The 15000-nt window shown below is 39.9% G+C and overlaps 1 protein-coding gene across 1 annotated transcript in view; it reads left to right on the forward strand.

Annotated features, from left to right (window-relative positions):
• Positions 1-15000, forward strand: part of arid1ab (AT rich interactive domain 1Ab (SWI-like)) — an 81981-nt gene that overhangs the window by 65056 nt on the left and 1925 nt on the right. Inside the window, exons 5-20 of the mRNA XM_056480329.1 lie at positions 2047-2287; positions 2395-2469; positions 3004-3168; positions 3279-3585; positions 4413-4552; positions 6749-6846; positions 7214-7423; positions 8619-8823; positions 11263-11395; positions 11501-11673; positions 12140-12281; positions 12466-12576; positions 12748-12844; positions 12923-13757; positions 13852-13982; positions 14075-15000. The exon at positions 14075-15000 is cut by the window's right edge and continues 1925 nt beyond it. Coding sequence (XP_056336304.1) covers positions 2047-2287; positions 2395-2469; positions 3004-3168; positions 3279-3585; positions 4413-4552; positions 6749-6846; positions 7214-7423; positions 8619-8823; positions 11263-11395; positions 11501-11673; positions 12140-12281; positions 12466-12576; positions 12748-12844; positions 12923-13757; positions 13852-13982; positions 14075-15000 — 3989 coding nt within the window. The remainder of the gene's footprint in view (positions 1-2046; positions 2288-2394; positions 2470-3003; positions 3169-3278; positions 3586-4412; positions 4553-6748; positions 6847-7213; positions 7424-8618; positions 8824-11262; positions 11396-11500; positions 11674-12139; positions 12282-12465; positions 12577-12747; positions 12845-12922; positions 13758-13851; positions 13983-14074) is intronic.

Consider the following 15000-nt stretch of genomic DNA (forward strand, 5'->3'; position numbering starts at 1 on the left):
ATGCTCATTTAAATTATTTTTTGTTGTTGTTGCTTGGCTTTCGTGGTGTTGTAGTATTTCACTATTCCATTTGTAATTTACAGTATTACAACTACAAATGAGACCAACGTGCAATAGCCAATTAGCTTTCTGTTATTGACCTCAGTGCGTGCGGTGAATGTGACGCCATCGTTATGTTTACGGAGGTTCGCTTTGGGTGCGCGCGACATGATTTTGGCTGCCGGAGCTCACAAAATTTTTTAGAGACTCAAGCGAACAGAGTTGAATATGAAATACTTTGAAGAGATTTTGTCTGAAACAGGTACGACTGTACAGACATCTTTATGAATCGTCCATGTGTTATCAAAGGGAGAACCAGATGACCAATAATTCTTGGCTAGAAATCGCAACAGCAGTGGGAAAGGAGGAAAGTTTGTGTTTAAAGTTTGGAAAAACCTGAGGGGTAAGTTTGTTAAAACAAAAAAGAGGCTTTATTGGTGATAATGATCAGGAATGTTGGACCGTTATTGCCTTTTTAGCTTATAAGTAGAGGACAGAAACAAGCCAGACAGTAATGTGTGAATTGTTGAGTGGGAAAAATGAAATATAAAGTCTGTATTTTTTTTTTGTAAGTGTCCTTTTTTTGCTTTTATTCTTGCCATAATAAAAAGTATAATTGTAGAGCAACCCATGTTCTGTTGCCATTAATATTTAACTTTAATAGGTAAAACTGTCCAAGATATGAACAACTTTTGATGCATCAAAGTTTGATTTAAAAATTCTCGAATGGTTATAAAAATCTTTATAATCATAATAATAAATTATAAAAAATAATTAGTTTAAAAATCTTAAATGATATTAATGAAATTACGTAGTTCCAGAAACTTTCTACTTGTCTGTTTATCCGTCTGATTTTACTGTCTGTTTCTTTTGACCGCCCCCTGTTATTTAAAAGAATATCTCAATGGCTGTTTCGTCTAACCTGTCTTTAGCACTGTTCAATTTGAATACATTTATTTTACCACAAATTTTGTGATTTAGCATTTTCTCTTTATGTGTCTGTGTGTTTTTGATATTGTGATATAGGTCTTAAATTTAATACTTAATGGCCTTAAAAAGGTCTTAAAGTCTTAAATTTGACATTATGATATCTGCAGAAACCCTGATAAATAAAAATGGTCATTCTTAACCAATTTGGACTTTCCGTTTTTGTGACCATGTTTGGTGTCTGTCCAACACTTTTCTGCTTTTAAAACAACAGACACTAAAAATACATTTAGAAAATAGGGAAGTTTGAGTATACAGTTGATTTACTTAATGAACTAATTTTACTCTGCTTTTAGAAACATTGTGAACAATCCACATACTTAGAGATCATCATACATGCCTAATTTAAAGTAATGAGTTTTTTTTTTCCTTTTGCATAAGCAAGCTGAGTTTCTTTAGGTAATGTAGTCTCAAGTCTCTTATTTATGATGCATTTTTTAATAAATTTTAACATTTTGATGACATTATTTTGTACTTTACAATAAAGTCCTGCTTAATGTTGAGGAGGAAAAGTATGATTGCCAAGATGTTTACTAGGGCTATGTGGTGTTTATTCAGAATTTAAAAGGACCACAACTCTGCAACTTTCTGATTTTTAGAGATGGTTCATATTTCTATGTAAGTGCACCTCTGTGTAGTATTTCTGCCCATTTCATTTGCTCGTCTTTTTTAAGTCACAGAGCTCCTATTGGGAAAGATTTGAGATGGGTGAAAAAGTAGTTTCACTTTTAGTGTGGTAGTGAGACAAACTTTTGAGAAACTTTTTGTTTGTTTGCAAAAACATTTAAAAATCATCTTATTTTATCATCACCATCTCTCCTTGGAGCCTCCATAAAAAGCACCAACACACCTTTTCTGAATAAATCAGATGATTTGAGGTGTCTTTCATGCTTGTCAAACTGCAGGGCGAATACTTGGGGGTTTGTTCAAATCGCTGAGAATGAGCTGCAGGTAATAGTGAAACTTGCCCTGTCGACATCTCTAATAACATGTTTCTATTTCTCTTGTTGTCCTGTACAGGATTTATCAGGCTCCATTGACGATCTGCCCACAGGCACAGAGGGTGCTTTGAGCCCAGGCGTGAGCACATCAGGTGTGTCCAGCAGTCAAGGCGAACAGAGCAACCCTGCACAGTCTCCATTCTCTCCACACACCTCCCCTCACCTATCAGGTATCCGCGGCCCCTCGCCTTCACCCGTGGGCTCACCTGCTAGTGGCCCTGCTTCCCGCACTGGACCACTTTCACCTGGAACCATTCCTGGTAGGACACCTCGTTTGTTTACCTGAAGCAGAAGTGAAAATGAATCAGAGAATAAGATATGGTGCAGTGTCCTACCTTTTTAACATTGACTTTCCCGTCCACTACAGGAAACCAGATGCCCCCCAGACCCTCAAGTGTCCAGTCGGATGGTATGTTACATTCCTCCATGGGTCAGGATAGAGGTGAGTTTAGATCCATTTACAGTAATGCTTTATCATTTTTACAGTTTGGCTTGGGGACTGTTTAGCCTGAAGCTGTATAATCAGATTAAATATGCATTGTATGTTTTAGAGTGAAGTAGAGCACTGTCAAAAAATATCACTTAGTTTTTTTCCAGCTGTCATTTCAGCCTTTTAGCCTTTTTTGCACACGTCCAGATTTACCCTAGTATTAAAAAATGCAGGCTGAACAATGGTAGGTGATATTCTGTGGAGGCTTTAATAACTAACTGAAAAGTTGAGATATGCAGCTGTTTTAGCTAATTTAATCATTTTGGCTTTTTGGTTGTGAAATTTCTGTCTACCGAAACTGTACCCCAAACGGCCTATTTAACCATTGACACATTTTTATGATATAAAAGGCTTCTTTTACAGCAGTCAAAACATAAACAAATAAAAAAACTTCATAAAGGGCACCTGGATGCACACCACAACTACTTGCATGAAAGTAACCTCAAGGGTAGTTTACTATAGCCAATCTGTGTCCACTCTCAACAGTATATATGAGGAACCCTCAGATGCCTTATGGCTCTCCTCAATCTGGGTCAACTTTATCACCTCGGCAAACATCTGGAAGCCAAATGCATGCTGGCATGGGTTCCTACCCGCAGAACAACTCCATGGGCAACTATGGGCCGCAGGGTGGCCAATATGGACCACAAGGTGAGAAGCTTTGGTTGGACCGAATGCTTTTTAGAGCATCAAAAATATAGATTTTGTTCTCGTTACAATAGCCTAGTGTACAATTTTGAACCTGTTAATTTGTTGTACAGGTTACCCGAGACCACCAGGTTATGGAGGCATGCCTAATGCTAACTATCCTGGCGGTCCTGGCATGGGTGGCTCCATGAATCCTATGGCAGGGCAGGGTGGAGGAGGGCCTTATGGAGGGATGCCTCCTGGGCGCATGGGACCGGGACAGATGGGTACGAGGCCGTACGGCCCTGGCATGGGCCCCAATATGGGTGGCATGCCTCCTCAGGTGGCGTCTGGAATGTGTCCTCCACCTGGAATGAATAGAAAGCCTCAGGATCCTGCTGCTGCGGGCATGCACCATGGCCCGTCCAACTCCATACACAGGTACACTGCACCACATACTGCTTTCAAACCATTAACTCATTGAGAAGTTTTGCCAAGCTCTGTTTCAAAAGGTTTGGATCAAATCTGGCACTTCCTAATTGAAGAACAGATTTGGATGAAATAACTTACCTGACAATTTCACGTAAAACTCATTTCAGAGGGTTAGTTGTACCATTAGGTATTGAACCACAGGGACAAAAACATGGCCACTCCAATTAGCCAACACCTTTTGCATCTGTAAATTGGTTGATTTCACAAATGAGACAGATCTTTAGTACAGGGCAGTGAATTAATGATTCAGAGAGATCAGTATTCATTTATAATCCTGTCACTCAAATGCGTCTACTCGGTGTTGAAACATTGTCTTTTAAATGCTTTGTTGAAGTCCTCTGTAGGGTGTCTCATGCTTTATCACTTTATAATGAAAATCTGCAGCAGGCTTCTGAATACCTATTTGTTTGGCTCAGAATTATGGATTTTGACTAGCTAATTTTATTCCTTTAGTGAGTTTAATGTTATTTTCTCTGCTAAAAACCCAAACAAACAAAGAGAAACAGCCAAAATACAGGCTTTGTACTAGTTTGCATTCAAATTCTACAGTCTCTGAATCATGAAATCCTGGAAGGACTGCAAATAGAGTCAGACTTGCAGCTGAGATTTTACAGTCCCAGGGAGCACAGCTGGAGTTAGTCTGGTCATACTGTGAGAGCTGAAAATGAGATCATAACAGTGAAGGCAGCGTGTTGAAAGAGACAATGGAAGATCAGTACTGAGTCATTCGTACCATTTAAGATTCTGTCAAATCTTTTGGATGTTTTCTTTCCTAGACCACCTGGGTATCCCAACATGAACCAGGGAATGATGGGAGCTGGGTCTCCATACGCTCCACCCATGAACAGCATGCAGGGTATGATGAATCAAGCAGGACAGTATCCCATGCCTGGCAACATGTCCAATAACTCTGCAGGTGAGCGCTTTCTGAATTTGTCCTGTATTTTGGAGGAGTGTATATTGTATTATGTAATCTTGTTAACTGGATGTTTTTGGCAAAAAGTCTCTGATTTATCTACGGTCTAAGAATCTCTGATTTAAGTGCCCCATTTTGCTTTCTCAGATATTACCTTTCTTGTAGTGTTATGGGGCTGTTTGTGAATATAAATGGTCTGCAGACTTTCAAAGTGCATGATTAATGGCATTATTGTCTCCCAGATGAGAACCTTCTCTGATCTGCTTGAAATGAGCCGTCTGTAGTTCTAGTCTTTTTCCAGCACAGATCTATGTTGATTTGTAACAAATTTGTATAATACAAGGCAATGGTGTTTATTGGCTTTATCTACTTCCAACTGCATGGTATGGCTGGGTACAGTTCACGGTTGGGTTGTTTTCTTCTGTGTCCATTATCTAGTACCTGCTACATTTTAGTACCAACTCAGTTTTGATTCTAAGCGAGTCATGCCGATGCTAAAATGTGAAATGTAAACCCTGCACTTCACTGGTTGGCAAAGCATTTCTTACACAATGTTAATTGAAAGTGTTTTACATAAACTTTATATAGTTTAATCAATTAGTCAGCAACAGTAACTATGGGATCATTTTGAACTGGTTTTGCACTCGATTTAATGGTGAAGTGGACTAGGACTAGAATTCTTACAATGTTGCTCTTTATTCTTGGTGCGATTTGCTTTCACACAGCAAAGTTTCTAAATGGACCAAAATAGCTAAAACAAGTCAGGTGTGAGTAAACTCTTGTCACGTTGGTCAGAGTTCCACGGTTTATTTTTCAGTCTCCCTCAGCTGTTATGCGTCCTTATTTTAATTTATGACAATGAGCAATAAGACATTATAAGCGAAAAGCTGCGCTTTAATTTTGAATGGTGACACCCACAGACATAATCACCAAATAGAAATCAGAGGTAAGACTTTTCCATACATAGCCATTGGCTAGAATTATGCATTATAGGCTTTACATTATAGATGGAAATAACAGTTTGGTCAATTTTTGGATAACAGATGATCAGCTCTCGTTAATAGTTCAGCATGCTTTCACTTTTATATTTGAAATGAAACGCACATTTACTGGTTGGAATGAAGACATCCCGCCCTAATCATTATTCTCTCTTCAAATCGCAGTATATATATCCATAATACACTGTGGTATAACCTTGTTTGTTAGTTCGTTTGATCATATTGCTTTCTCACTACAATCGATTCGCTCCAGAGTTTGTTTCAATCAAGCTGAGACCCCCTCATTCAGGCGATCTCGGGCCAATTGTTTTGGCGCGCATCCAAGCGCGATTGCTGGTTTCACAAATGCCAAACGAACCACGCTAACGGTGGAAAAGGCCAGGTTCTGAAACACAAGTCTAGGTGTGAAAGCACCCTATGCACCCAATATTGTGATCTCATTGATGGTTGAGGAGCAAATCCAGCAAGAGAATGGATAAATCCAGAACAATGTCACAGCGATAAAAGTGGCGTTTGTTCTGCTGTTGTTGTTGGTTTTTTTTTTTTTTACCATTTCTGCCACAGCTACATAACAACAACCTGGAAATGTGTGTAAAGTGTGACATGCTACCAAGCTGACCAATCATAGAACTTTCTGTGTTATTGTGACTTGTAGACTAGGGAGTTTAGGGAGGTGTGCATCTGGGTATGGTGTACTGCATACACACGCTATAGAAGTAAAAATTTGTGTTCATTCCCACCCAATTTGAGACCCTACCCAAGTGCAGAGTGAAAAGCAAACTAAGCCAATGTAAAGCGAGCCAAGTCGTACTACACATTGGAAAATGGCTTTTGACCCTGAAATGTTAGTTTCTGTAAGTGTTTGATTCATGTTATTGAAATGTTGAGAAGATGCTTTTTTCTGCACTGCAAAAAAATCAAATCTACTTTACATTTCAATAGGGACTTGAGCTTGAATTTATGTGGTAAAACCAGTGGCATCATTACTGTTCCAAACACTGTAGATACAAGTCTTGAAAGCTGAAATTGCGAAATCTGACCAAAGTGATTTGGACCTTCAGTAGATGTAAACATTTTGTAGGACACCTACAAAAAAAAGGGAGCCTAAAAATAGCATTACATTGCAGAGGACTTATCTATTTTTTGCATCTTAATTGAAGAAGCCTACACTGACAAAGTGTTTCCGTTTTTTTCACAGGCATGGCTCCTAGTCCAGAGTTTGGCATGGACAAGCTCAACCAATCTCAAAAGTTGAATAACAAAGTGGATGGGACTCCTAAGACTGAATCGAAAAAGGTGAAGAGCTATTAATATTTAAATGGGTCTGGGCTGTGTTGTTGTAGGCCGGCATGCCTCTCTTAAGCTGCCCTGAGCTCTGTGAACAGCGCTTGACTGATCATCTGTATGGAGAGTTGTGAAAGCCAGTGAATGTACAGGGGGAGTAACGCACATTCAGGGGTTTTGAAATTGCTCCCTGCAGTCCTGGCTTTATACATCATTAATGAAAATGCTTTTCCAGTGAATTGCGCATTGCACATATACACCACATTGATATACCCCCACTGCTTCCTGTTTATGGAAATTGTGTGTTTTTGCCTATACCAAACAGCAGGAATCTAATATTTGCAACCGTTTCGGCTGTTTTCGTCTTTTGTTCTTGTAGAAGTCAAGTTCCTCCACCACCACTAATGAGAAGATAACTCGTCTGTATGAGCTGGGTCCAGAACCAGAAAGGAAAATGTGGGTGGATCGTTACCTTGCGTTCGCTGAGGAGAAGGCCATGGGCATGAGCAATCTCCCTGCGGTGGGACGCAAACCCCTTGACCTCTTTCGCCTCTATGTGTCCGTCAAAGAGATTGGCGGCCTCACTCAGGTGTGGATATGAGCTCTTCCTGATTTGAGAACATTACATTTGGAGATCTTATTGGACTTGCTGAAATGCTTTTAACCTAAGACTTTATGTATTAATCATTTATTATTGCCAGGTGAACAAGTTTATAATGTTTTTTTGACTTTCAAGGTTGTTTATTGAAGCTTAGACTTATTTTTAGTGTTTACCTAAATGTTGACTATTAGAAGTATAAAATGCTTCACTGATATACTAAAGAACTTTGGTTATAGTATATCAGGGAATTGGCACAAACGATTTGTTTTCAATTCTCAATTTTGTAATGCATTTGGATTTGAATATATGTTGCTTTTATTCCTGTTTTTATTTTCTGTTTTTATTTGACTGATTGATAGTTCTTGGAGGGAAAAACTGTATTAACCTTGACTTTGTGTCAGTTTAGCTGTTTTTCACATTAGTATAAAACAAATGTCATTAAGTAGAACTGACAGGTAAACATATGACAGTATTCTGTAGTTTAAGCAAGCTCTGAGAAAAATCTGATAAAACAAGCTAGTGCAAGATTTAAAATCCCCTAAATAAGAATAGAGAAATAATAATGTGACATTTAATATATATTCAATGCATTTTGAATGGCACATTTGAAAGATGGGATCACAATTTAAATGGAAAATAGTTTTTTTTGAGTGCGTGCAACAAATCACTCGTTGCACTTCACTTGATGGCCACTTGTAGGCGTGTCAAAAGTAATAGTTTTTCTGATGCATCGCGATGCAGACATGGACAATTCGGTATTGGTTCATATACTGTATAAATATAAACATATTTAAAAAATTTTAATTCAAGAATTCTTGTGTTGTGAACAATAAAATATAATTGTGTATAGAAAGCATTGTCAGTGTCCTGTGATGCACCGAGATAACGAATTGAACCAATCGATGACATGATAATCGTAACCAAACCAAAATGTGAGGTTCACACCCCTAGCCACTAGTGTCACTAATAATGTGGGTTTCTAAATTCTACAAACCCTCTTTAATGCTTGAATAAGATCAAGAACTGCAAGAAAGTTTATAAGGTCTTTTTTAATACATATTTTCTTTCAGGTCAAAACCAATGCTTATTTTAGTTTCTGTTGGATATGTACAGTACATGAGATCACAAAAAGATCTCCTCGGCCCACCACAGTCATTAAATTCAATCTGTGTGCTGTTATCAGGTGAACAAGAACAAGAAATGGAGGGAATTAGCCACTAATCTGAATGTGGGCACATCCAGTAGTGCGGCCAGCTCTCTAAAGAAACAGTACATCCAGTGTCTCTACGCCTTTGAGTGCAAGATCGAGCGAGGAGAGGACCCGCCACCTGACTTTTTCAATAATGACCCTAAAAAGAACCAGGCCAAGGTCCAGCCTCCATCACCAGGTCAGTTCAGACAATTTCACATTTTTGATCTCAATGCCTTGATGTGAATGTGAATCCAATGGCATTATCTTACAAACAAAGTTGTAGATTAAACATCAATTATATTTTAAATGGATTTGGCACTTTACTTTATCATATTTTCCTTGTAAAGTTCGATAAACAGTGGTATGCAGAATGCAGGGAAGTTGAGATGAATGTAAAGTAAAGGTTGTGTTTTTTTCGCAAATGCAGGTATACTGTGTTCATGATGTCCAGGACACTGACTTAATCAGACTTGAAAGATGATAACTGCCTAGGCATAAAACCTTTCCCGATGGCCTGATAATGCACCTATAACTGTCTAGATTAATGTGATTGTAAACGCCAATCTTTATAGTGTTCATGTCTTGTTTTAATGGAATTCTGCTTTGATGTGGTTTAGTACAGGCGGTAATGTTTGTACGCCAACGTTTGACGTTCATTTCTTGTGTCGTTTATAGTGATTTACAAGACTGCCAGGTACAGTACAACTCTGTACCCTCAACTGTGGTGATATGGCTTATTCTCTTCTCAGCTTTTGTGTTGACATATTTTGCTGCCAATATCAACAAGATTATTATTAATGTTGTGCTTTGTCATTTGTTTTGTTTTTTTGGCCATTGTTAAACATCTCTATTTTGGTCTTTGGCCTTCTGAAACTAATTTGGCCTGAAATATTGATCATTTTTAATCAGTTTGACGATAGTGGTTTTAAATTTTAAATGGCTGAAATGAGTCATTTTCATCTTGACTAAAATAAATGATCAGAATAGCTGCATCATTTTGTATTGTACACATGAGTCCTTCAAGTGTCTCTGTAAATATCAGTGCATTGTTGTGTTTTTAATATGGTGTTAGTTAAACAAATCTCAGTGGTTATTACCCAGCACAAAAATATCTGCTTTAATATGATGAACCAGTCAGATGAATCTGTGCACTGGACATGCATCCCGAGCATCTTTCCTGTAGCAAACACTGCATTTGTCTGCAACAATGGCAGATTATCCAGCTTATAGTACAAACTGGCAAAAAGCCTGGGTGTTAAATACACTTGAGGAGATCATTGTGTTCGGTTATGCTCAATTCGTTTTTTGTTTTTTTTTTCAATCCAAAAACAGCACTCATGTTAAAGACTGAGTGCCAGAGAGTAAATTCAGTTGACAGTGACTGAGATTACAAGAGAAATGGGGCAAGTTAAAGGGGATCCCCTGTGATGTAGAGCATGTCTGCTTGGCACCGGGTCAGGTGCTCCAGGCTGACTGTGTTTTTTTTTTTCCCTGCTCCAGACGGTTTCTTCCTGGCCTTAGGATTCAGAGGCAAACCCCTGGAGGGCTGAACTAAGCCAAAAAAAGATGAATGGGAGAAAAAAAAATCCAAGGGGGTGGTGATATGTAAAGTCAAGCTGGGCTTTTCTTCCTCATCTTTTTTTTTTTTCTTTTCCCCACCCTCCCCCTTTCTTTTTATCTGCGTTCAAGGGATATCCTTGCCCAGAGGAGGGAGGCTGAGGTATTGTGTCGAGTGTGTGTGTTAAAGAGCATGTGTGAAGTGCTAGATACGGATACGTCTGACCTGCCGGTGACCCTAGTCTGTGTACGAGTTAATGAATGGAAGCATGAGTCATCGACAAGCGTGCCAGTAGTAATCGTCCTCTAGCTGGCCGCAAGATGAGCCACAACATGTGGCATGCTAACATGCCGTTCATCCACACACACATTTGTGTGTCACTCTCCTCATCATTCCCTTGATTCTGACATTTACTCATCCACTATTGCATCATGTTTACTTGAACATGGTGATCATGTTGGTAGGGATGAGCATAAGCAGTCAGGGATGAGTCCAGTCAGAAAAAAGTCCAGCAATATATTTAAGTAGTTAGATGTTATTTTATGATTTGGCTTTGAGTACTTAAGCAGTCCAGCTGAACACCTTTGAAGCATATAGATTCTTCAAAACATGACTAAGCACTCAGCTGTCTGGTGTGTTGTTAGCTACTAGTTGTGTGGTAGTAATGAAGACTCTGTCATGCTGGGTTATGGAGCCTTTAATCTAAGGATGCTACTTTCCGAGCACTTAGCTAGCAGAGCACCTCTCCCTGTGTCACTGGTGGGGGAAAGTCCTCAAATGAGATTAAGCGGCATGAAAAGCAGCATGATTTCAGGCTGGGGAAGGTTGCAAAATGAGCCGAGCTCAGCAATTTCCTCGAAAGTGTGTCACTGCTCGTTGGCAATGCTGTCTGTCCACACTGACAGTGAAAGTGCTGCTAAAGTGACAGTCGCAGCAAGTCAGAACATATAATTGATGTTTAAATTATAGCCATGTGGATTGGGGATATTTGGTTTTGTGGTTCTTGTTAAAGCATAAAGTTAAAAATGGCTACATTTACTTTAGCTGACTGTCAATTTGCATTTTTTTTCTCTCAAGCTGGATCAGGATCGTTACAGGGTCCTCAGACGCCCCAGTCAACCAGTAGTTCTATGGCCGAAGGTGGAGACCTGAAGCCCCCTACACCTGCCTCAACACCGCACAGTCAGATGCCACCCATGCCTGGTGCTAGGTGTGTGTCAGTGTTCTCTCTTTCTGTATTTGGACAGGACCCTCAGAATGAATTTTAAGGTTCATAGTATCACAAGTAACCTCACCATCCTTATCTTTCTCACAGGAGTAGTGTGAATCTGCAAGACCCGTTTGCTGATGGTGGGGATCCAGCCTTTTCAAGACGAAACTCTGTGACCCCAAATTCAGGATATCAACCTGGTATGGGTGGACCAGACATGATGGGCCGTATGGGACCTTTTGAGCCAAATAAGGACCCATTTGGTGGTATGAGAAAAGGTATCTATTTAGGTCAAATTTTTACAGTGAAATTAAGCATCTGTTTTGTGAATTTATCTGTTTGAGGTATTTTTTCTGATTGGGAGTTATCCCTTGCCATTATCATGATTTCTTAAAAGTACTGCTACTATGATATTGATATCACTCAATTACAGTAGTTTGCAGGTAGTTGACTTGATTTGCCATTTCTGACTTCCAAAATGTTTGCGATCAGGAAAAAATATACATATAACTAAATTTAGTTATACTTATAACAAGGATATTTTATGGGAAAATTATTGAAAATTCTAACAAAAACACAAATATTAAAGCCTTTATTATATAAATTATTTACCACTTAAATTTCTAACTATATATTTTATTTGATTTATCATGTAGTAAATATCTTTTCAGGATAAGAATCATAAATTGTACATATTTTAGTATTTAAAAGAGAACATTCAGCGAACTCTGCTTATATTTTCAGCGGGTGAGCAGTTTATGAACCCAGGTCAAGGCCCAAATAGTGGCATGGGTGAACAATATAATCGAGCATCCCAAGGACCAATGGGAAATATGCAGATGGGTCAAAGACAACAGTACCCATATGGTCCAGGATACGACAGAAGGTGAGAGCATTTATTCCAATCATTTACCTTTTAAATTAAGTTCTGTCGGCAGTATTGTGATCTTTTTTTTTTTTCAGAAATCTGATGAAGGTTATAGCTTTTTGACCATGTTTTTCTTTTCTTTTTTTTATCTAAGGAATATCTTCAACTAAATTTTTTTTTCAATTTCTTAATTTCCTCACAGACCAGATTCAAGTATGGGCCCAGATGGGAATATGGGTCCACAACCCAACATGATGCCTTCCGGTGCAGATGCAGGGATGTACTCACCTAATCGGCCTCCACAGCAGCAGAGGTTAGCACTTAATTAAAATAAACAGATGTTGTATAGAAAGCTTAATTAAAAAAAGACTTGTTTATAATGTTGATGTGCTGCAATAAGGTGCATCTTCACAAATGCAAATTTTGTTGTTTGCTATTCACTATTACACAACAGTTTTTTTGTGCCTTTCAAAACTTTTTTCAGGCATGATACTTACAGTAATCAATATCCTGGCCAAGGAGCTCCCCCTAGTGGACCATACCCAAATCAGCAGTCAGGAATGTATCCACAACAACAACCGGTCAGTGAAACACATTTTTACTTTTTTGTACTTTAAACAGATGTGTCTTTACTAAAATCTAAACTTTCACAAATACAGAATTACACACAGAAGAGGCCAGTTGATGGTGTTTACGGTCCTCCTGCAAAACGTCATGAAGGGGACATGTACCCCTTTAGTGGTCAGCAGCAGGGTCCCCAGGCCCCAGGTGGACCTCAGTCCCAATCAGATATGTATAACCAGTATAACACCTATCCAGGCTCAGAAAGACGCCCACCAGGCCCACAGAGCCAATTTCCTTTTGGCTTTGGACGAGAGAGAGGACCTAATGTAGGTGGTCCAAACTCTCAGCCTTCCATGCCACCACAGATGATGGGTAGCTCCATGAGTGGCACTATGCCTTCGGTTCCTGATGGACCCCAAGGACCCATGTGGCCAGGGCGTAATGAGATGAACTACCCAAACTATCATAACCGCCAAGGGCCACCTGGTGTCCCTTCTCAAAGTCAAGTTTACCATGGCATGAATCGTTCTGAAGACATGATGCCTTCAGATCAGCGCATGAACCAAGAGGGACCTTGGCCTGGCCATGTTAACCAGCGGCAGCCCCCATATGGGCCTGTAGCCTCAGGGCCACCTATGTCCAGACCTCTTCAGCCCAACTATCAATCCTCTCAGAACCACATTCCACAAGTATCCAGCCCTGCACCCATGCCAAGACCAATGGAGAACAGGACCTCACCCAACAAATCTCCATACATGCACCCAGGGATGAAAATTCAGAAGGCTGGACCCCCAGTCCCTGCATCACACATTGCTCAGCCATCAGTGCAGCCCCCTATGATTCGGAGAGACATTGCATTCCCACCAGGTTCAATAGAGGCCTCGCAGCCTATTCTGAAACCACGTCGTCGGCTTACCATGAAAGATATTGGTAAGAGACTCATGACTTTTTCCCCTCAATGAGTACCTTGTGTCTTTATTGATTTAGGTAGTAGTCTGATAAATGGATTTTGTTCTGTTTTCAGGAACACCAGAAGCCTGGAGAGTCATGATGTCCCTCAAGTCAGGCTTGTTAGCCGAGAGCACATGGGCTTTGGATACCATTAATATTCTTCTCTATGATGACAACAGTATTTCTAACTTCAACCTGAACCAGGTGAGTAGATATCACAGGCTGTATGACTTAAGATGCGTGAGGTTGGTAAAGTATTATAACTTCTCTTCATTGCTTCTCTGTTCTAATTGCAGCTTCCTGGCTTCCTTGAGCTTGTTGTTGAGTACTTCCGAAGGTGCCTCATTGAGATCTTTGGAATATTGAAAGAATATGAGGTTGGAGACCCTGGGCAGCGGACCCTAATTGACCCAGAAGCCATTGACCCTGAGATGTCTGATGAAGAGGGGCCAGAGGCAGAACAGATGGAAGAGGATGATGAGGATGATGAGGAAGATCTAGAAAACAACACTGTGCAAACATCACAGGTCCAGATTAAGCAGGAGAAAGAGGAGCCTACAGAATCTCTAAAATCCAATGATAAAAATGAATTAGAAGATAGGGAAGGTGAGGATAATTCATGCAAAGATCATCTCAGATCATCTATCACATTGCAGGACACAAGTGCCTCCCAGGAAAGGCCAAAGCAGGCTAGTAAATTTGACAAGCTTCCCATCAAGATTATGAGGAAAAAAGACCCGTTTGTCATTGGGCATACTAGTAAATTGGGTAGGCGACAAGCTTTTGATAGTGGTCTTATTCATTGGAGTGTGGGTGGTGGTGACACCACAGAGCACATACAAACACATTTTGAGAGCAAGATGGAACTCTTGAAGCATCGGAAACGAGTGCCAGTGAATGTTGAGCCACGTAAAAAGGTATCTCAAATAGTGGAGACAGGTGATGCTGAAAAGGTTCAGACAAATGAAGGACCACAGCAAGTACAAGTTCAGGCATCCAAAGATCAACCATCGTTGGAAGGTAAAAGCACTACAACATCAAGCACGTCAACAAGTATAACAGCCACCATTGATGATGTCCTGTCGGCTCGGCGAGGCTCTGTGACTGAGGAAGCAGTCAGAGGCAACCAGGACAGTGACAAGGAGAAGAATACATTTCTCTTTGGCATCGATCTTGCACAACAGAGTCGCAATATCAAGATCTTGGAGGATGAGCCACACAG

The sequence above is a fragment of the Danio aesculapii genome, chromosome 19 (assembly GCF_903798145.1).
Source record: "Danio aesculapii chromosome 19, fDanAes4.1, whole genome shotgun sequence".
In the NCBI taxonomy this organism is placed as follows: Eukaryota; Metazoa; Chordata; class Actinopteri; order Cypriniformes; family Danionidae; genus Danio; species Danio aesculapii.